Genomic DNA, 21,473 nt, shown 5'->3' with positions numbered 1-21,473 from the left:
CTAGTAGCCATCTTTGAAGGCAGTCACCGGCTTTCTCTCTCGGTACACTAGGGTACAAATTTGTTACATCAAAGCTGCTAATTTGGTCATCCCTCCCGATTTCTAAATTTTCAATTGACTTTTTTACCTCAAAGGAGTTTTTAACGCTATACTGGGTGTTAACATTAATCTTCTTCATTCTTTTAATTAATTCCTTTGCCAATCCATACCCTGGGTGTTCATATGTGGGGATTATTGGTCTAAGTGGGATCAGTGCCTTGTGCGTTTTTGGAATGCCGAATGCTGTGGGGATATTCCCCTCCTTCACTTCTTTAATGAGCTTCTTCTTTTCCCCGCTGCCTAAGGTTATGCTGGTTTCTATCCCACGTCTAATCTCATTTCTAATTTTACTAATTGGGTTCCCATTAACCATTTCGAAATCATTATTTAGAAAGCATTCTTCTAACTTACTTTGATATACGCCTTTTTCTATTACTACCATGAATGAAGAAGATTAATGTTAACACCCAGTATAGCGTTAAAAACTCCTTTGAGGTAAAAAAGTCAATTGAAAATTTAGAAATCGGGAGGGATGACCAAATTAGCAGCTTTGATGTAACAAATTTGTACCCTAGTGTACCGAGAGAGAAAGCCGGTGACTGCCTTCAAAGATGGCTACTAGACCATGGCGTGGATATATTGGTAACATGGGAATATGTCAGGTGGTTTTTTCTTGTAACCGGGTACAATTATTTCCGCGTAAACGATAAGATTTTTCGACAGAAAGAAGGGTTAGCGATGGGCAACCCGATATCGGGTTTTGCGGCAAACATTTTCTTGCATTACTTAGAAAAAGCGGTTATGGAAAGGGTGGGAGTAGACATAAAATATTACTGTAGGTATGTGGACGATATCCTTGTAGTTGGAAAAGAAAAAGATCTTAACACTGTTTTTGTGGAGTTAGGAAAACAAGAGGACAGAATAGGCTTCACTAGGGAGAATTCGGTGGAAGGTAAAATCAACTACCTGGACCTAAGTATTACCAAAACTGAAAAGGGGATAAAGACAGGGGTGTTTCACAAACCCCTGGCAGGCAGTCTTTATATTAATAAGGCATCGGAACATTCAAGTAGGGTCAAATCGAATGTTTATTTAAACTTTTTCATAAGGGCTGAGAGGTTATGCAATAATGCAGTAGAAAAAGAAAAGGAAATATCATGGATAATAGAGGTAGGAATGAAGAATGGATTTTCCGAATATGAAATGAACGTGTTAGCTAGGAGAGCAAGGAAGAGTATTTCAAAGGGGAACCCCGATTCTGATAGCAGAGTAGAAAAGGAGGAAAAAGAGGAGGGAGGGTTGGATAGTAAAGTTAACTATGTTGGGATACCGTACTGTAAAGGGCTCACTGAGAAAATTGAAAAAACAGTGAAAAAGTACGGTGTGAAATGCGGGACGAGAGCACCTAGAAATATTGAAAAGCATTTTACGGATTATAAGAGGGGGGTAAAAATTCGAGATAACCCTGATGAACAAAAAGGGGTGTATAGGATTGAATGCAATTGCGGGATGGAATATATTGGACAAACCGGCCGGAGCATGCGTATTAGATGGGGCGAACATGATAAGAACATCAAAGAAAGGGACCCGAAAACGGGGCTTGCAGAGCATATAATAAACAGTGGGCATAGAATAATAAAAAGAGAGGTTATCAAAAAAAGTAATAGTAAATTGGATAGGAACGTGTACGAAACGGCATTGATATGCACGGGACACAGAAATAAACTGAACCGGGACGAGGGCAATTTAGATGACGTATGGATTAGCTTTTTTAAGAAGTGGGACAATTTGAATAATAAAAGAGCCCCGATGGGCTTCCATGTCACATCGGAAGTAAGGAAAGCAGCCGAGGTGGAACGGGAATTCTCCTTGGATTGGTGACGAGGGGAAGAAAAAGAGAGGGGAGGGATCTCTCGTGGGAGGGGAAGTACCACTCCGCTGCGCGGCGCCATCTGCCCGCTCGCTTCACCTTGACAGGGAGTTTAGGCTCTCAACGGCCACTCCAGTTTACCGTAGCGGTGGTTTTTACATGTTTTATTGTGAGTTTTAAGGGGTTTTTAGCAAAGTGGTTTTAATTCTGTATAGGTCAAGCACTATGAAGTGTTTTTAACCCGAACCTTTCTCCCAGTATCCTTACATGACACTTCTCTGACATGGCTTGATATTCCGAGCTGAAATCGACAACCTGAGGAAGGAAGCAGTAAAGCTTCCGAAACGTCGTCCACATAAGAATACATACTCACTTGCGTAAGTAGACCAATTTGAATACTCTAACGTATTTTTGTTTATAGATAGTGAGTAACACGCACGTAACCAATATGTTATATAAGTCTGAGTATGTCAAATGGCAAATATAACCTTCGCACCGTATATTAAATATTTTAAATATTACTCACCTGCAATAACTTCCACTTCGGAGACCTGCAAATATGTGGTGGTACAGCCATGGGCACCAAAATGGCCCCCTCCTATGCGAACCTATTTATGGGCAGGCTTGAACAAGAGTTCCTAGACTCCCAACAACTAAAACCACTTCTCTGGCTAAGATTCACAGACATTCTCCTCCTCTGTAGACATGGCGAACCCTCCCTCACAACCTTTCTAAACCAGCTGAATGACCTTACCACTCTCAAATTCACCTGGTCCCACTTCAAAGACCAAGTGACCTTCCTAGATGTGGATATCCACATCGTGGGAGATCACTTGGAAACATCCATACATATCAAACTGACCAACTACTGTATCTCCACTACTCCCCACCACACCAAAAAAGCCATCCAGTTCTCCTTAGCTCAGAGGCCAATGCCTCATCTTGCCAAAACTACAACCAACGCCTGCATCAAGCTTTAATCAATATGAAAACACATTCCACAATTTTTCTTGAAACAACCTTTGTGGGAGATATTCTATCTAAAAATGTTTTTATAGTTTTATTTTTAATTCATTTTGACAAATTTTATTCTTTTTAATAGTAAGTGCAATTTAACACTTAAAATTGCCGAAACGAGTGTGAACCGTGTAATTTCCAATTAAGGCGATCTCCTACCCCGGCGAAGGCCTGAGCATTTTCTATGTAAGCTTATGGGATGTTTTCGGTATTTTGGTCACGATTATCTCGAGAACCAGTCGACAAAAATTTTCCAAATTTTGATTGAACACTGAGAAAGGATGTTTCTAGACACCCACTGATTAATATTTTAATTTTTTGCATCAACGTCCCGAAAATTAATTAATTCATTTTACTCTATTTTCACTTTCCTTGACACAGCAACCCTGCAGAGCCCAGTTGCCTGGCTCTTCATGGACCCTCGTTCACGACTAATGAGCTGGGAGGAGAAGGGAGGGAGGCCCGAGGATAACTCACCAGATGTTTTCGAGCTGTAGAAATCTGCTTCAGGTATAAATATCCGGGGAGGAAAGCTCTCGGAAGATTTAACTGAGTATTTTTGAAATTATAGGGCTAACTTGAAAATGGACAAAAGAAAGTGTTAAGGAATGCGAATAGAATCAGCACAGATATATATTCAATTAGTCTGGAGTATGAAATTTCTCGAAGTACCGGGATGGCGAAAGTATGCTGTAAAGCATTGCTGTTCTCAAGGAGGGGTTGAGGGCAGCATATTCCCCAGTATCTCAGATGTCAAGAAGAGAAACAAATTACACAATGTCCATTTCAAGAATATTTCGGCAAAAATAAAGCGCAGGTTAAGTAGTTCATGAATATCTGGATAATGAACTTCTAACAATTGTATAGATCAGTCTCCCACCCCATCCATGACCAATAGCGCGTCCCCCCCTTAGATCATGCCATAATTCCCATAAAGTATTTTATTGCGACACTCTCCTATTACTGAAAGTCATTTTTTAAGATTTACTGAATAATTTACTTGATCTGCCCCTTCTCCAAATTATTCCTTTTCTTCATCTTGGAACCAATTATAGTGAGTTGAATTAATTACTAATCAAGTATGTTCCTCTCCGCCTCATCACACACATTGCACAACGATGTCCTTTTTATACATATATTTTAGAAAAATATATTGAATTTTATGATAGTGAAAGGAAAAATATTCCTCACCAAGAATTTAGATGGGGCGGTCTGCGTCATTATCCCCTGACGTGCGAAGCGCCTAATAATCTGGGAGGGGGGGGAGACCCAAGAGAATAAAACCCAGATGCACTCGACCTGCATGCAACCGGTTTCGGGTATATGTAACAGGGGAAAGACCCCTCAAGATCAATCTTGGTATTTCTTTTTCTAAATTGTGGACGGGAAGTTTCGGAGCAAACGTTTGATGAATAGAAACAGAATAATCGCAGATAGTGTATATTCGTTTAATGTGGAATATGAAATTACTGTGCTGCAAACAGTGCTTCCGGCAAGGAGAGGCTGCGGGCGGCGGCATATTCCCAAGAATACAGATCAATTGCGCTAAATCAATTTCAATTTCAAAAATATTTCAACAACGACCAATATATTGTTTTGTTCCGTGGTGGAGGATTCTCCCCGATGGCACATTGTTAGCTTCATCGCCTTGTAATCAAGGCGTCCCTGGTTTAATAACCGGTGGAGACACATAGTAGTTCGGATCCCACTTTAAGCTGTAGGCCCAGTCCCGATTAGCTTTACTATGCATAAAATGCAATTAAATCAATGTTTCATGGTCGCAAGAGTGTAAAACATCTGAGTCACATAAAATATAACGTTTAGCTTGAATTAACAGTGTTACCTTCTCAAAGCATTTAAATAGAAATGGCATACGCATGGTTTCGTTACACATTCCAACTTTAGGCCAAAACCTAAATAGTTTTACTAAATTAAAAAAAAATACTCTCAAAAGAGGATCACTGAAAAATTTGTTTAAAAGCAGATTTTCATGCCCCAAATATCGTACTAACAATAATATTACATACGCGTGTATGCATAATCACACAATAGTGGTACGCACAGGTAGCCTAACTTTATCTTTTTATAGTGTTTGCAATGGAATTGAAATATTAAAATATTATACTGGCATAAATAGGCTACTTGTATTTTGTGCATGAAATGTTTCATTGCATTAGTGATAAGAGCTTTCGAAATGATTGATTTAATAGTTAATTGGTTCTAATGTAGCCATTATGTAAAATTCATACATCCACAACCCGAAATCCGGACAGTCGGGCCGACCTGCGTGCGAAGTGATTAGCATAGCGTGCTAAAATGCCGGGTGTCCTGGGTTCGAATCCCGGCCACGGCGTAGAAGTTTTTTTTGTGAGTTGCCGTTCAACAAGTTCATCTAATACGCATTCTTCATTATTGTTGCAATTATCCAAGTATCAGAAAGCGACGAATAATAATAATATTAATCAGTCAATCAACGGACACTCGGTTCTAGGATCAGATCGAGGTACCCGGTTCCGGTTAATCCGAACTTTATATTGTTTGCCATCCCTAGTATATACGTATGTAATCATGTATTATTTATACGTGGATCTTCCCGATGCCGTAGTGGGTACGTCGTTGTCTTGTAATCAAGGAATCCCGAGGTCGATACCCGGGTGCAGGCACATTGTGGTTCGGACTTTACTTTAAACTGTAGGTCCAGCCCTGGCTAGCCTTTCTGTGCATAAAACAAATTTAAAAACAAACTCTACATTTATTTATGCATATATAGTATGGTCCGTTATCTACATTTATAATGGAAGAATAGTGTATTTTACAATAATAAAAATAATGTAGTAACCAGCCCTGTTACGGAAACACCACCGCTTTAGAAACATATTTGTCTCTCAGACTCAAACTCTCGGACCAAATTCCAACTTCATATTTTTCTTGGTCCGGAACACACTTCACCAATTTCATGCCACCACTTCCAGTCCATAATTTAAAAGCTACCCAGTTAAAAGCCAAAAGACATGTTGCTTGCTTTCTTTTCATCTTCTAAACCTGTTGTGTGTTGGGGCGAAACCACCCGCCGTGTTCCAAACCCTCTTTCTACAAGGTCATTAGGCGACCGCGAGCAGCTGCAGTGAACCTGCCGGCGGCAACAGGGTTGCTCTGTCAAGAAAAGTGAAAAAAAGTCTGATATTTCACAAATAAAATGAATGAATTAATTATGAGACGTTGATGCAGAAAATGAAAATATCGATCAGTGGTTCTCTAGAAACATCCTTTCTCATTATAACACCATTAAGCCTTGTTTCCATGATTATGAAAAACTAATTATGCTGACCAAGGCAGTAATTTATTTTATTAAAAACATAAACTAACGTAACGTTTCAACCTTCTAGCAAGGTCTTCTTCAGACTCTGTATCAAGTACAAAAGTAACCAGATGCAACAAAAGGGCAATATATATACACAAACATTACTCCCTCCAGACTATTTAGAAAGTTGTTTGGAACTTTCTAGCAGATGACTTTCACTTCCCAACTTTACTTTCACCTAAAAGGCTAAACACAATTACTTCCATAGAATGTGGTTGGACTTTTTAATCTCACGCTCTTTTCCCTTCATTTTTCTTCCTTCTCCTCTCCTCTTTTTCTCTTGTCCTTTCCACTCTTTCCAACATCTTCTTCCATTCTTTGTTTAACTTCAGTCCCCCATTCCAGTTCATTGTGTCTTCTTCACCTTTCTTCTCTATTTCCTTGGCTTCCTTCCATTTTCTAACTAGCATTCTCTTCTCCCTTCCTATCTGCTTAGCCTCATCCCACTCTATGTCATGTCCTGTTTCTCTCGTGTGTTTAAATATTGCATTTCTCTCTCTCTTAAGTCGTACATCATCCCTATGTTGTTTCAACCTGTCTTTCAGCCTTTTTTTCGTTTCTCCTATGTACACACACTGACATTCTTTACATTTTACTTCGTAGATAATCCCTTCCTCTTCTTCTTCTCTGTTTTCCTTTTTCTTGTTAGCATTCCTCGCTATTCCTAAGATGCTTCTCCCTCCCTTCCTGTAAGTTTTAATTCCCGCTTTCCTAAGCACTTTGCATATCTTTTCTGTGGTCTTCCCCATACTCCTTATTCCAAACCTTCTCTCCTCTTTTTCATTCTCTTCCAATTCTCCCCTGCCCGTTTTCTTACTTTTTCTGTTTATGTCCAGTCTATCCTGCTTCTCATAGCCATTCTTTTCCAGCTGTTTCCATAGGCTATCTAGATATATTGATGAAAAGGAAAAGAGGACAAGAAATTGAAACCGCTTGGCATCAGAAGAAGTGTGCAGCAGGAGTATTCTGCCACAAAAGAAGTGATGTAAGTGAGGTGACAAAAATAAATTTTATAAAGAATATGGAGGACAGAATCAAGAAAATATGCATGAAAGAATGTGAAAAAGAAGGCAAAATAAATAGCCTATGGAAACAGCTGGAAAAGAATGGCTATGAGAAGCAGGATAGACTGGACATAAACAGAAAAAGTAAGAAAACGGGCAGGGGAGAATTGGAAGAGAATGAAAAAGAGGAGAGAAGGTTTGGAATAAGGAGTATGGGGAAGACCACAGAAAAGATATGCAAAGTGCTTAGGAAAGCGGGAATTAAAACTTACAGGAAGGGAGGGAGAAGCATCTTAGGAATAGCGAGGAATGCTAACAAGAAAAAGGAAAACAGAGAAGAAGAAGAGGAAGGGATTATCTACGAAGTAAAATGTAAAGAATGTCAGAGTGTGTACATAGGAGAAACGAAAAAAAGGCTGAAAGACAGGTTGAAACAACATAGGGATGATGTACGACTTAAGAGAGAGAGAAATGCAATATTTAAACACACGAGAGAAACAGGACATGACATAGAGTGGGATGAGGCTAAGCAGATAGGAAGGGAGAAGAGAATGCTAGTTAGAAAATGGAAGGAAGCCAAGGAAATAGAGAAGAAAGGTGAAGAAGACACAATGAACTGGAATGGGGGACTGAAGTTAAACAAAGAATGGAAGAAGATGTTGGAAAGAGTGGAAAGGACAAGAGAAAAAGAGGAGAGGAGAAGGAAGAAAAATGAAGGGAAAAGAGCGTGAGATTAAAAAGTCCAACCATATTCTATGGAAGTAATTGTGTTTAGCCTTTTAGGTGAAAGTAAAGTTGGGAAGTGAAAGTCATCTGCTAGAAAGTTCCAAACAACTTTCTAAATAGTCTGGAGGGAGTAATGTTTGTGTATATATATTGCCCTTTTGTTGCATCTGGTTACTTTTGTACTTGATACAGAGTCTGAAGAAGACCTTGCTAGAAGGTTGAAACGTTACGTTAGTTTATGTTTTTAATAAAATAAATTACTGCCTTGGTCAGCATAATTAGTTTTTCATCCTTTCTCAGCGTTCAGTTAAAATTTGAAAATTATCTGTCTACTGGTTCTCGAGATAATCGTGACTAAAGTTACGCCCATAAGCTTACATGGAAAATTGCTCAAACCTTCGTCGGGGTAGGAGATCGCCTTAAGTTTAACAAATTGGTACTATTAACCCCAGAATCCTTAAATGTCAATTACTAGTACAAACAGAGGCTTTGTAATATCTTATAGGATCTGAAGAAGAGAGAGATGATCTGAAGAAGGTGTATGTGGATTCTGATGGGGACATGGACAGGATCGTTGAAAGCATGATGTGCTGCAATCCCTTGGAGGACGAGCCTCGATACCAGGTGCTGCTGGAGGAGATGATTGATGCAGACGAAGTCCCTGAGTTCCCAGCCTTCACAAAGGAGTCCAAAAAGAAGATAGATGCTAGGAAGCGGAAGGTAGGTGCTATGTTATCTTCCAATTGCATTGGGATTAGGAAGCTTTAGAATAATACAGCTATGTCTCCTGGATAACATGGTAGTTAATGCTCTTACTTTGTATTAGGGATGGGCCGATATGAAATTTTGGCCAATACCGATAAAGTACCGATCCGATATAAAATTAGAAATGGTCCTTGAAAAACCTGAAATGTTCATTGATCTCCTTAATAAATGTGTGTTTTGAGGTGACTGCAGTGCAAGAGAAGCTAAATATTTAGACATTTACTTTTTAGAAAGAAGAGCTTGGAAATTATCCATTAAAATTACAACAAAATGGCAGAATTTTGCACTAAATTATATGATATTTATCAATATATCGGATCGGTAAAATTATCAGTAATTTTACCGATATGCCTATATCGCCCGATACCGATAGAGTACCGATTAATCGGTCCCATCCCTACTTTGTATTCAGTTCCCAAGTTTGTTTATTGGTGGAGTGGTTGTTTGTATCCCCCTTGGAACTGTAGGTCCAATCTCTATGAGCCTTGTGGAGCATTATCAATTTTCACCACTGGGAGATCCCTTGAATTCCGAATTGAATGTTCTGCTCTAGTGACTTTCCACAGTACTTCACTCGTAAGAAATAATATTACTGAGCATATTGACTTGAAATATTATATTTAACCTTTAGCAGATAAGTGGTAGCTATTAGAGTGCTGCATGGAGAGGATTTGGCCGAGCGCCAAATAGTTCACATGGACGACGCTAGATAGCATATGGAATCGAGCTTCTTCACTTGAGCAAATAACGGTCGAACAGGAAAGACAAGCGGTATATGTTCGAAGTCCAGTAGTACACGTATAACCATAATTTAGTAGTGTGCCCTGGATTGTGAAGTGATAGACACAGTGAAATTGAAAGTAAAGTCAACATATTCATCATCTCCATGTTCAAATGTAGTTTAGTCTACGTATGCTCAGTGGCGATTTGTGGCTTTTGTGGAGGGTAGGAATATGTTATGGTAAACCGAGGAAGGTTTGAAAATGTGTTCGATTACATTCACACGTATTGCTTGTACAGTCACAGACACTGCCGGCTTGTAACGATTCCATTAAAAGTCAATGTATTCATTACAAGCCGGCAGTGTCCGTGACTGTACTGTCCATTGCATTTAGAATATTAGCTGCAGGCCCATGCTCAAGGTAGCCAAGGGGCTCTTGCTCCTCACTTTGAACTATGAAACATTTAAATGTGAACCTATAAAAACTGACAAAAATAATAAAATAACGTTAACGATATTTCAGATTTCGCAAGAATTACGATTTTCTTCCCCCTCTCCGTCGTCGTTGGATTGACAATAATGAAAAGTGATTATTAATTATTATTTTTTTCGAATAATTGTAATTTTGCATCTACTTTTCTAGAGTTTTGAACTTGCGTTATATATTATTAACAGTTATGTCATAGTGTAAATTATTCCAAAAAATGTTTAAAATGGTGCAACAAACGACATGGATTCAACATAGAAGGGTTTGAGAAAATTGTTTACTACCAACTTTCTACCAATTTCTTACTCTAAAATCTCCTGATGAACTAAATCGGGCAGGATGCACTAAAGATAGAGGATGAATCATGGCATGGTTGTAATAAAGCTTTCCACTAACTCGGCATACTCCCTTTCATTTTAAATATGTCCGCTGGTGAAGTAGAAATAAGATTTGGACACAATTTTATTTTTATTTCCTGAAAACATTTTCCTTTGAATTCGATTTCCCTCTCCCAGGGATTAGCGTTTGCAGATTATGCTAGATTTCACCATTATGCATTAAGCAGGGTGCTAAGTGCCAACAAAGATCAAACTGTGCTTGGTTTAGTACCATTTTGCTGGGGTTGGCATCGCTGATTGTGAGGAAAGTCTTGCTGGTTCCTCGGTCCTCGTTGATCTTCGCAACCTTCACTGCCCCTTCCCACTCCTCATCCATCTGTCCGTAGGAAGCCTGCCGAGGCTCCTCAGTGAGCAACAGGAAATCCTGTAACCATAGTTGTTTTTGGGCTGAGGCTGAGCGAACGAGAGCAGTCAGCTCTTGACAGTAGCTAACCTATGCAATTGTTCGTACATTGCACTCATAATTTTATAACATGCATTAAACTCCTAAATAGCAGAGAACTGGAAATAAATACAAATGAACTGTAGGAAGTTCCTCACTTCCTACATGTAGGAATCACCCCTGCGTATGCTATCAATTAGGGATGGGTCGATACCGATTAAGTACCAATATAAAATTTACCGATACCGATAACAGATATTCTACCAATCCGATATAAAATTAGGAATGGTCCTTGAAGAACCTTAAAGGTTCATTGACCTCCTTAATATATGTGTGCTTCAAGGTGACTGCAGTGCAAGGAATTGGATATTTAGACATCTACTTTTTTAGAAAGTAGGGCATGGAGATTATCCATAAAAATTGCAACAAAATGGCAGAATTTTGCACCATGATCAGATATTTATTAATATATTGGATCGGTAAAATGATCGGTAATTTTACCGATACACCAATATACCCATATCGGCCGATACTGATAGAATACCGATAGAATACCGATTAATCAGTCCCATCCCTACCAAGGATTATCTATTACAGGATGGGACACTGAGCATATTCTCCATTGACCTGTGCGAAAAATTTTCTAAGGCCTTATAAACCATAAACCACAGACTATACATACCCAGTACAAGCAGAACCATCTGGCGGGGGAAGACAACGCACTCGAACAGTGAGGAACTATCGATTAATCCGCATATCTGTGTTTGAGCTCGATACTTGGAAAGCAAATATACTTTTTTCATTGGAACGTAATAAATTGAAAAAAGGAATAATTAAAATTGTTGATTCTAGTCTTGGATTGTCCAAAGCAAATGCCTAGAAAATATTCTAATTTCTTATACATGTACTAAATATATATGATAGTGGGTCATTTTTTGGTTTTCGTAAAAGATTTTAATTCTTACACTAAAAAATCTTACTTAATACTTCAATATTGTAATTGATTTGTTTGTTTTTTTTATTTACATTGAAGTTTAATTATTGAAATCCCGTGATATGCAATGAGATTAACAAAAGGACCGGAATATCTTCCCCTTGCACTAAAATAACAAAGTACCTGTAACGCAGCACATTTACCACAGAAGAAATATTGTACTGTGGAGTTACAATGAAAATTCATCGCATGCAAATACAGAGCAAGAACATAGCCACATATATTAAACTGTAAGAATTTGTAACGTTGAATACACACGCTTCTTTTTTTAATTTGATTCATCAAAGTTTACCTTGCACATTGTCTTCTGCCCATCTGAGATTAATTATAAATCATTTACTATTCCAAAATGTATGTTTTCCATAAAAAATAAAAACTATTCATGTATGGAAGCAAAACTACTTTGTAGGATATAAGGGAGATTTATTCTTCAACTAAACTTAAATTTCATTCTACATCAACTTAAATTACACCCACACACAAATGTAGAACTTAGAGCATTCAAACTAAACCTGTCTGTTTTGAGACTTCTTAGGGGATGATATTTAATCAATATAAAAGGTAAAAAGATAAGCTAGCATAATCTTGCACGATACTTAGTCCACGACGGATGTAAAAGTTTTGTAATGAGATGTCTACGTTAAACACGAATACCCAATTCCTAGTCTCTTCTATACTATGCTTGACATAAGACATAACACATCTTTCACAGCACAGGGCTTAATAAAGAAAAACCAATAACCACTGATTTCCTAAACATACCAAGAAAAGCATAAGGGGAATTGCAGAAGCTTTAAAATTCTCCACAGTGAACCCAAATTTTTGGTTCAGAAAGTAAAATATAGCCACACTAAATCGAAATGTACTTATAACAAAATAATCTGTCCTTGCTGTCCGGTGTGTTATCACAGGTTAGTCAATAACCAATTTTGAGAGTACTGAAATTCGTCACAATCTTCCATGGAAGTCTAGAATCTTTACAACAGCTTTATTAAAAAGTTGCAGTGCTTGAATATACACGACGTAACACAGTAGTACACAAAATACAATACAAATATACTTTATAATGTACATCCCTTGAATTTATACGATTGTTTTATGAGTTAGCCTCTGATCATGGACTAATGGCAACTGTGACAGTGCAGATCCCATTAATTATCCATCAGTTTAGGGCTGTTAGTTTTCGTCCAAGCAACAAAATACTAAATCAAATGACTTGAACCAGGGAAGGTACAGTGGGCACCATCTGTGGACAATATTAGGAATAGAGCTCCAAGCCTGCATCTCAGACATGCCAAATGAAATGATCGAGTGGTGAAACTGAATTACATCAAAAAGAGATGAATAAGTTTAAAAAATGGGTAAATAGTGATACTATCAAAATTATCAGAACTATGAACACTTCATCCTTCATTTCCCATTTCACAGATCACTGTTGTAACAAATTCCCATGTAATTGGTCACTGATGAAGGCACATTATACAGTGGTTTAGATTCCACAATCCAGTCCTGAGTAGTCTGTTTGATTATGAGGCAGTTCCAGCTTAGCCAAATGATACGAGGACAAATGGGGAGTTAGTTCAAAGCAAGCTCCAATCTTGAAAGCCATAAAACTGCAACAATGGACTCTATTCCCCTCCTGTGCATAAGTGTTCTTTACTATCTTAATTAATTTAATCTAATCAGTCAATGCTCATTTTGACGTATCAAAAGTGGTGGAAAAGTGACACGATTAGAAAGAAGTACAAATATCAGGGTATCTGATGGCCATGTGGGAGACCAAGGTTCAACTCCTGGGATGAGTGTTATTGGGTGGAAATTTCCATGTCAATATCTATGGACAATTAGCTCAGAGGCTCAGCAATGGGTGCCTTGTGGTAAAGGCAGTGAGAGGATTGTGGTGATCATATCACATCACCCATGGTAACGTTTTTTGTACTTCCAAAGCTCGATTTCACTTTTGCATCCAATCAACGTCTTTGTTTCATTTCAATAGTGTTGAATAAACACAATTTATTATAATAGTGTCATTTTTAGTTATTAGTATGGAATAGTATTGGCCAAGATCAAAAATGTGTGAGGCCGTATCTTCACATTATCTATGTGCCTTTACGACACTGTACATAGAGTAGAAATAAAACTTGACAATCCAAAAAAAAAAGGGGGGGTCCAGGTTTGATACCCGGTGGAGGCACATAGTGGTTCGGATCCCACTTTAAACTGTAGGTGCAGTCCCTATTAGCCTTACTGTGCATAAAGTGGATTTAAAACACCAAACCAAGCAACCAACAAAAAAAGGGGCAGGGGAGGGGGTGAAAGATGTCCAACCTCCACCCACGTACATTCAGGGGTATGCACTTATCACCCTGGTGCCTATAAATCAAGACTTGTATCTTCGAGATTGTGGTTCCCCCACTTTTTTTGGTTCTTTTTTTGCTTTATTTCATTTTGATGTACAGTAATTGATTATTTTTCAATATATGGTGGTATGGATTGTTTGTTTATGTCTGAAGTTGTCCAAGACAGATTCAGATATTTGGTTTTACAATGTAATAGGTTTGGCAATATAAACGTGTTTAGCATATACATAAAAATAATATAGTATATTTAAAAGCATAATCTACTTCATAGGTAAACAATAGGCATCTAAGAGGTAGAACGAGGAATTTGCTAGACTTGTAAGGGTTGCAGAAAATTAGGAGCTTGTTGAGGATTTCCAGGAAATTCAGGAAGTATAGGTTCCTGGAAATGCGAGAATAGGAAGACTGGGTGGTTGTGAATGTATTAGAGTTTGATGTATGGGGTAACATGCATTTGTTTAATCGCTTTCCTAGGAGCGCAGGGAATTGGGATTCCTAGGGCGTTAGGAAAGGATAAGGAAGGTATTAGAAAGATAGGTGTTAGACTAGTGGTAGAAGGCGTTGAGTAAAGCATGGGTTGATGTTTAAGATTGGCTTATAGCTAGTGTCTAAATCTCTCGAGGTGATTATTTTTTTTTTCTAGACACTTTACAATACAAATATAAATTATTGTTTTAAGCCAAAGTAATGTGGCGATGTGATTGTTGCTTTCAGTGGTCGAAGGAAGCAAAAGAGTCCGAGCAGTTGAAGAAGAAGCTGGGTATTGGAAGCGAGGACAGTCTAAAGCAGCTCATTCAGAAGAAACAGGAACAGAGAGTGCAGGAGTGTGATTCATTCCTAGATGCCCTGGCAGAAAAGTATGGCGGGAAAGCCAGTGCTAAGAAATCTAGCAAGAAAGCTGGCAAGAAGTAATCTCCTCCCTTGTTCTCAGCAGCAGACGTAAAGTGATAATTGTTTATTTGAGCTATACTCGATGTACGAGAGCTTGTGTGGCTGTAGTGAGGCAGATTTTTCTATTAGCTTTGAGAAAGTTTTTTCTCAGTTTATTTCACCAGTGAAAAGGGGACCATATAATACCATTCATACATAATGAAGGTATCTAACTTTGTGTTAATATAGTTATGGATGTTCATATTTTTAAGTTGCCTAGTTTTCTTGTAGTTCTAAGTTCAAATCAGAACTGAAAACTATTTGTCGACACCTCAGTTGAATGGAAACATTTGCGCGTGATATTAACATTTGTTCATATATTTTTCAATATTTTGAAATGTGTCCAACAGTACCCTTGTTGTAAATACAATTCTTATTCTTTCCCAAAGGTGAGTTATTCTAAGTGTTCTAAAAAACTAGCTTCTTATCTTAAGAAATATATACAGGGGTGCACACATTCAATCTTGTATAATAATGAAAATATTTCGAGTGGGATTTTCAAATTAAATTCATGTCGTGGAATTTTTCTTCAGGCTTGTGAAGTTTGTGTAAATTTGTGTTCACACACACATATGAATGTTTGCATAATGAAGATCAGTGTTTATTCTTATAAATTTATTCAAACCAAAATGATCTTTTTTTAACACACTGCATGTTACATAAAAAAATATTTTATCTTCATGTGGTCACTGCATCAGAGACTGCAATGTGGAAATGTTGTGGAAAAAAAACATGGAAAAAAGTTGGGGAATTTTGTAAAAACATTCAAAAACCTGGAAAACTTTGAGATTTTCTTGGTACTTTCCAGAACATTCTGTATAAGAACATTTTTATAGTTTATTGTTTATTTTGAACAGATTGAATAAACTTAATTTCATTTGAAGTGCCTGTGCAGTTGAACATGTAAAACTTGGTTATTAGTATGTCAAAGCATTACAAAATGGTCTGGAAATTTGTTTAAAAATTATCTGGAAAACTCTAATTCTTTTTTGCCAATATTAGTGGAAAACCTTGACCTTGTATGTATATTTCTCAATTTTTTTAGATAATATATTGAATGAAAATCTGAGTGATAGAATAGCTAATGTATATGTATAAATTTGAACAAAGATCATTTGCATGAAGACTGACAAAATTGTCAACCAAGTTTCTTGAAATGTTTTGGGGATGCCGAGATCATGCGCTGAATCCAGAACAACAGTGTGTGTGCGTTTGAGGTAGGTGGCAGAGTTCCAACATGGCAGGAGTGTACGAAGCCAAAATGTAGGCAGTGCTTTACGCACTTTGGCAAAAAGTGTGGTGTGATTATGCCAGGCTTAAATTAGGCAAGTTTTGCAATGTATAATTGTTTCCTTTCTTTGATAGCATCTTGTAATAAGGCTGGAATTGATAGCATATGCCATCTAGTAGCCAATGTTCGACCAAAATTGTTCATTTAGATGTACTGGTAAATTCTCACCCTGAGTTCAGAAATCTCTAGCAACAGCTTTGACTGAACATCACCAATGTTGTATGAGTGTAGAAATTTTGTATTTTGAAAAAGGTTTGATATTGAATTCAAACTTCGGATTCATAGTTAGCCTCAACATCATCTTTGTAAAAAGTTATAAATAAGTTATTTATGTATTTTTATTTTGGTTATTTTATTTCCCTTTTACAACCTTAGTGACAATGAAGTTCGACCAGTCACAAATATAGGAGTGCGTTGTGGAATAAGGAGAACACATGTATATGCTGAACATATTTTATTCAGCAGGCTACATGGAACAAAGGAAAACATAAATTTTCGCTGCAACGCAGCAATGTATGGTGTCCACACAAAATAAAACATTTTCGTCCATCTACACGTGACATTGAAGTTTGACCACTGTTAGAGGGGATCCTGTTTACCATGGTGTGACGCCACCCCGTTGGCGAATAACTGTGGCAATGCGTTGGGGCATGCTGCGGACGAGTCGTTCAAGGTATTCCACATCGATGCGGTGCCATTCCTCCTGCAGGCAGGCGATAAGAGCAGCCACTGTCGTGGGTCTCCTGTGTTGCACACGTCGCTTAAGAACACGCCACACATTCTCAATGGGCGAGAGGTCGGGACTCTATGGTGGCCATGGCAGAGTTCGCACGTGATGGCGAGTCAACCATTCTCTTGTCAACCGCGCTGTATGAGGCCTGGCATTGTCGTGTTGAAAGATGAGACCCCGCCTGTGGAACAGGTGCCTTCGCACTGTGGGAAGATGCCGCTCCAGTATGCGTGTATAGGCATGTGCATTCACAATGCCCTCACAGACGTGTAGTGGGCCAACCCCAGATGCCATCATGCATCCCTATACCATCACTGACGCAGGTTTCTGTACCCGACGTGCATAACATTTTGCTTCATTCTGTTCCTCCTTCCGTCAAATGACTGTTTTCCGTATTTTCCCATACACAACATTGAAAATGGATTCGTCCGTCCACAAAACCCTGTTCCACTGCCGAAATGTCCATTCCCGATACATTCGTGCCCACTGTAGTCGATTGCCTTTGTTCAACGTGGAAAGGAAGGGTTTACGTTTCGCCTTGTACACTCTGTAACCGCATCGCTGTAGGTAACGGCGAATGGTTCTGGTTGACACTTCAATGTGAAAGCATTCTCGAGTCCACAGTCGTAATTCAACCACAGAAACATGATTGTTGGTCTGGATATAGCGCCTAAATATCCGTAGGTCACGCACGCTCAGCAGGCGTTTTCGACCGGGGGCCTTAGCTGTCTCTGTAGTACCCGTATTTTGGTGGTGTTTGATGATGCAGTGGACGGTTGACTTGGGTAAGTTCAGTTGGCGCCCTATTTCCCGTTCACTGAGTCCATCCCGTTGCAACTCCACCACTCTTCTCCTCACGGTGTTGTCAATAGGTTTGTTCCTGGCCATGGTGATGATGCACTGCGGTTCCTCGGTGCACAGCACGTGCTTATATACGGCGGACTCCCTTATCGTGTCCGTGACGTCATGCTTCCGTCGAATGCGCCACTATCTGGAATTTTCCGTATGGGTCTGGTGCCTGGTCGAAGTTCAATGTCAAGCATATAGTTCCCCGTTTTCGTTCATTACGTGACCTTGGGTGCAACATGCTGGGATCACGATTCTTGGCTGCTCACACGCCTCCTCTTACACACATGCGTCACTTCTGCGGGTCGCCCATTCCACCGCCTATGTGTCTGTGCATTTAATCACGTATTCCTTTCTGGTCGAACTTCATTGTCACCAAGGTTGTATATTCTTGTTGATGAAGATAAAAACAGATGAAGAAATAAACATAATGAAACATACATAGGATTTGAACATAGGAACTCTGGCTTTGTAGCATGCTGTGCTAACCACTCTGCCGTGAACAATGACAGAAAGTTATTTTGAAAATGGCCAACTGAAGATGAATGGTGATGACGAAGGAATGCTCACAAAGAAATAGCCATGCCAGGACTTGAATCTGAGACCATTGGTGATGAGATTGTGAGCCCAGCTCTCAACATGCTCAGCCACCAAGGCAACATTTTTTTTAGTTTTGGTTTTATCTGTTATTTTTTTACACAGATATGAAAGATTTATTCAAGAAACAACATTTTAACTGGATAATGATTATAACAGTAATTTCACTGAGCTAATACAGTACTATCTGCACTAACTTCTAAATTGCAATATATACAGGGTTATTCTAAAAGAAATTCACACTTCAAATGATTGTGACTTGTGTTGTTATTGAGATGTGCTAATATGCTATATACCGTATTTATGTGTGTATAGTGAGCGTGCGTGTATAATGCGCACTCTGGTTTTGGATGGGTAAAAGTGACAAAAAATTATATCTCGTATATAATGAGCAGTACAATCCAGTTTCAAGAAATGGCTTTCTTAGTTGTAGGTTGTAAAGAGTGAATGACGTCATACCTATTCAATTGCTCATTCCTTCTTTTTAAAAAAATATACTTTCTCTTTCCGTGACTAATGTAACATTTATACGAGTCACATTCAGGACCTTCCAATAGCAGTTAGCAGCACAAGATTTGTTCCATTAAGGAATTTACACACTCCATGTATGTCGCAATACATTTTAATTTTGATTATCTTTTTCCTTATGTTTTCTTTCATCCAAAGTACCATAAAAATCGGAACGTTTCTTCATTTTTTGATGAACTTATTTCAACCGCATTTCACATTAGTGTCATTATCTTGTATGGAATACAGTTTCCATATTCAGAAACTGCAGGATTCAAGCTTTACAACGATATATATATTGCAGAAGATGAGAAAGAAATGTGATCATAAAGAAGACAAAAGGAAAGAAATGAAACGTAGAGCTAGTGATGTCCGTGCTTTTCAAGCCAAACAGCAAAAGATGCAAGAAGAAGCAAAGGCTATTGCAGAACAATTAAAAAAAAACTTGAAGGTTCTGAGAAGTAAAGTTTCTTAATTTGCTGTATCGGACATTAAGTACATTTCTTGTTTTATATTTCAGTCTCGGTAACTTATTCCTTTTTACATTGGTACTAATAACACTGTGTAGCAAAGGTTTTCTTTCCTGGATGGTATGTAGTGACCATAATACCCCTTCGTACCCTGATGTAGGAGCTCTACTGCATTTGTTTGTATCAGCCTCCATTTTCCCGCAAATGGGGAAAAAAGGGATTTTTAAAATATGAAATTTCCCTTTCAAGGTGGCAACACTTCCCCTTGTGGAGTTGCAACACTGCATGAAAATCCATATCAGAAGCCGGTGGTACATTATTGAGAGTGTGTTTGTGTGTTGTTATTCATTGTTGTTCTGGATGTTTGTCTGTTCCGAGAACTCTTGTATGAGTTCACACAGTGTTAATGTACTTCTCAGAAAGGTACTGAAAGCTGGACTTGCAGCACAAAGATTTCAGTTTGTTGCTACGTGTGACTGTTAGATATTCCTGTTCGGATGTGACAAGAATCTCCGGTTCTGACATTATATGTGTTTGTTGTAAATCATGCCAAGAAGTTGTGTAAATAACCCAAACACTTAATGTTACATATGTGGAAGAGTGACTGTTAAGTCCAATGTTACTCACCTGACACCTGCTGTGAAAAAGGCTTATGAATTGTGCTTTTCCTGCAAAGTTGGGGACCAGGATGAAAAATGGGCTCTGCACGTGTGTTGTAAATCCTGTGCTGTGAACCTTTAGGGATGGTTGAACGGAACACACAAGGCAATGCCATTTGCCGTGCCAATGGTGTGGCGTGAGCCACAAGACCACACCACAGACTGTTACTTTTGTTTAACAAACATTCGTGGAATAACCGCAAAAACAAACAAGTCAATCAACTATCCATGTGTACCTTCTGCTATTAGGCTTGTTCCACACTGTAATGAGTTACCTGTTCCTGTGCCACCAAATGCTTGGACGTTGAGTGACTGTGATACTGAACGTGAATCCGAAAGTGAAGGAAGTGAAGATCCTGTGTATGTGGGGAACGCAAAGGAACCGCATATAATATGCCAAGCAGAACTAAATGATCTGGTGAGAGATCTGCAATTGTCCAAATCACAGGCTGAACTATTAGCTTCCAGGCTACAAGGTTGGAACCTTTTGGGAAAGGGCACGAAAGTAACAATGTATCGCTGTCGTGGAAGTGATCTGGTGAATTTTTTCAGTTGTCAGGAAGGTTTGGTGTACTGTACAGATGTGTGTGGACTTACGACTGCATTAAACATTGAGTATGACATGAATCAATGGCGTTTATTTATTGATTCTTCGAAATTCAGTCTTAAAGCTGTGTTATTACACAATGGCAATAGTCACCCTGCTATTTCAGTCGCCTATGCTGTAGGTATGAAAGAATCATACCAAAATATGAAGCTCTTGATTGACAGAATGAAGTATGCGGATCATCCTTGGCACATTTGTGATGCTTTTAAGGTTCTTGGTCTGCTTTTGGGAATGCAGTCAGGATATACAAAACACTGTTGTTTTCTGTGTGAATGGGATAGCAGGTCGAAAGAGAAACACTATCGTGTGAAACACTGGCCCACAAGAAAGTCGATGGTTCCTGGACAGAAAAGTGTTACTTACACGCCTCTTATTGATCCAAAAAATGTGTACTTACCACCATTACATATAAAATTAGGATTAATGAAGGTGTTTGTGAAGGCACTAGATAAAGAGGGTGGTGGTTTCTAGTACCTAAAGACAATATTTCCACATATCACAGATACAAAGACGAAATCATGCATGAAAACGAGAAAAGAGCGTGGGTTGCACTGAAGAATGCGATAACAAATTTCCTTGGAAACCTAAAATCTGAACATTATGCAGAACTTGTAGAAGAACTGCTACTGAGCTTTCATGCAATGGGTTGTCACATGTCCCTAAAGCTTCATTACCTACACAGTCACTTGGACTTCTTCCCAGAAAACTTATG

The 21,473-nt window shown here is 38.6% G+C and overlaps 1 protein-coding gene across 2 annotated transcripts in view; it reads left to right on the top strand.

Moving 5' to 3' along the window:
* Positions 1-16,686, top strand: part of LOC145977983 (dnaJ homolog subfamily C member 9) — a 33,496-nt gene extending 16,810 nt beyond the window's left edge. For both annotated transcript variants that reach the window (XM_083110336.1, XM_083110337.1), the window contains 2 exons: positions 8,523-8,737; positions 14,839-16,686. In XM_083110336.1, the coding sequence (XP_082966462.1) occupies positions 8,523-8,737; positions 14,839-15,036 (413 nt within the window). In that variant the 3' untranslated portion in view covers positions 15,037-16,686. The remainder of the gene's footprint in view (positions 1-8,522; positions 8,738-14,838) is intronic.
* Positions 16,687-21,473: the final 4,787 nt, after the last annotated feature.

This window comes from Lepisma saccharinum, chromosome 24, assembly GCF_977018435.1.
Source record: "Lepisma saccharinum chromosome 24, izLepSacc3.1, whole genome shotgun sequence".
Lineage (NCBI taxonomy): Eukaryota > Metazoa > Arthropoda > Insecta > Zygentoma > Lepismatidae > Lepisma > Lepisma saccharinum.
Note: the sequence above shows the minus strand (reverse complement) of the source record. Positions and strands in the feature narration are given on the sequence as shown.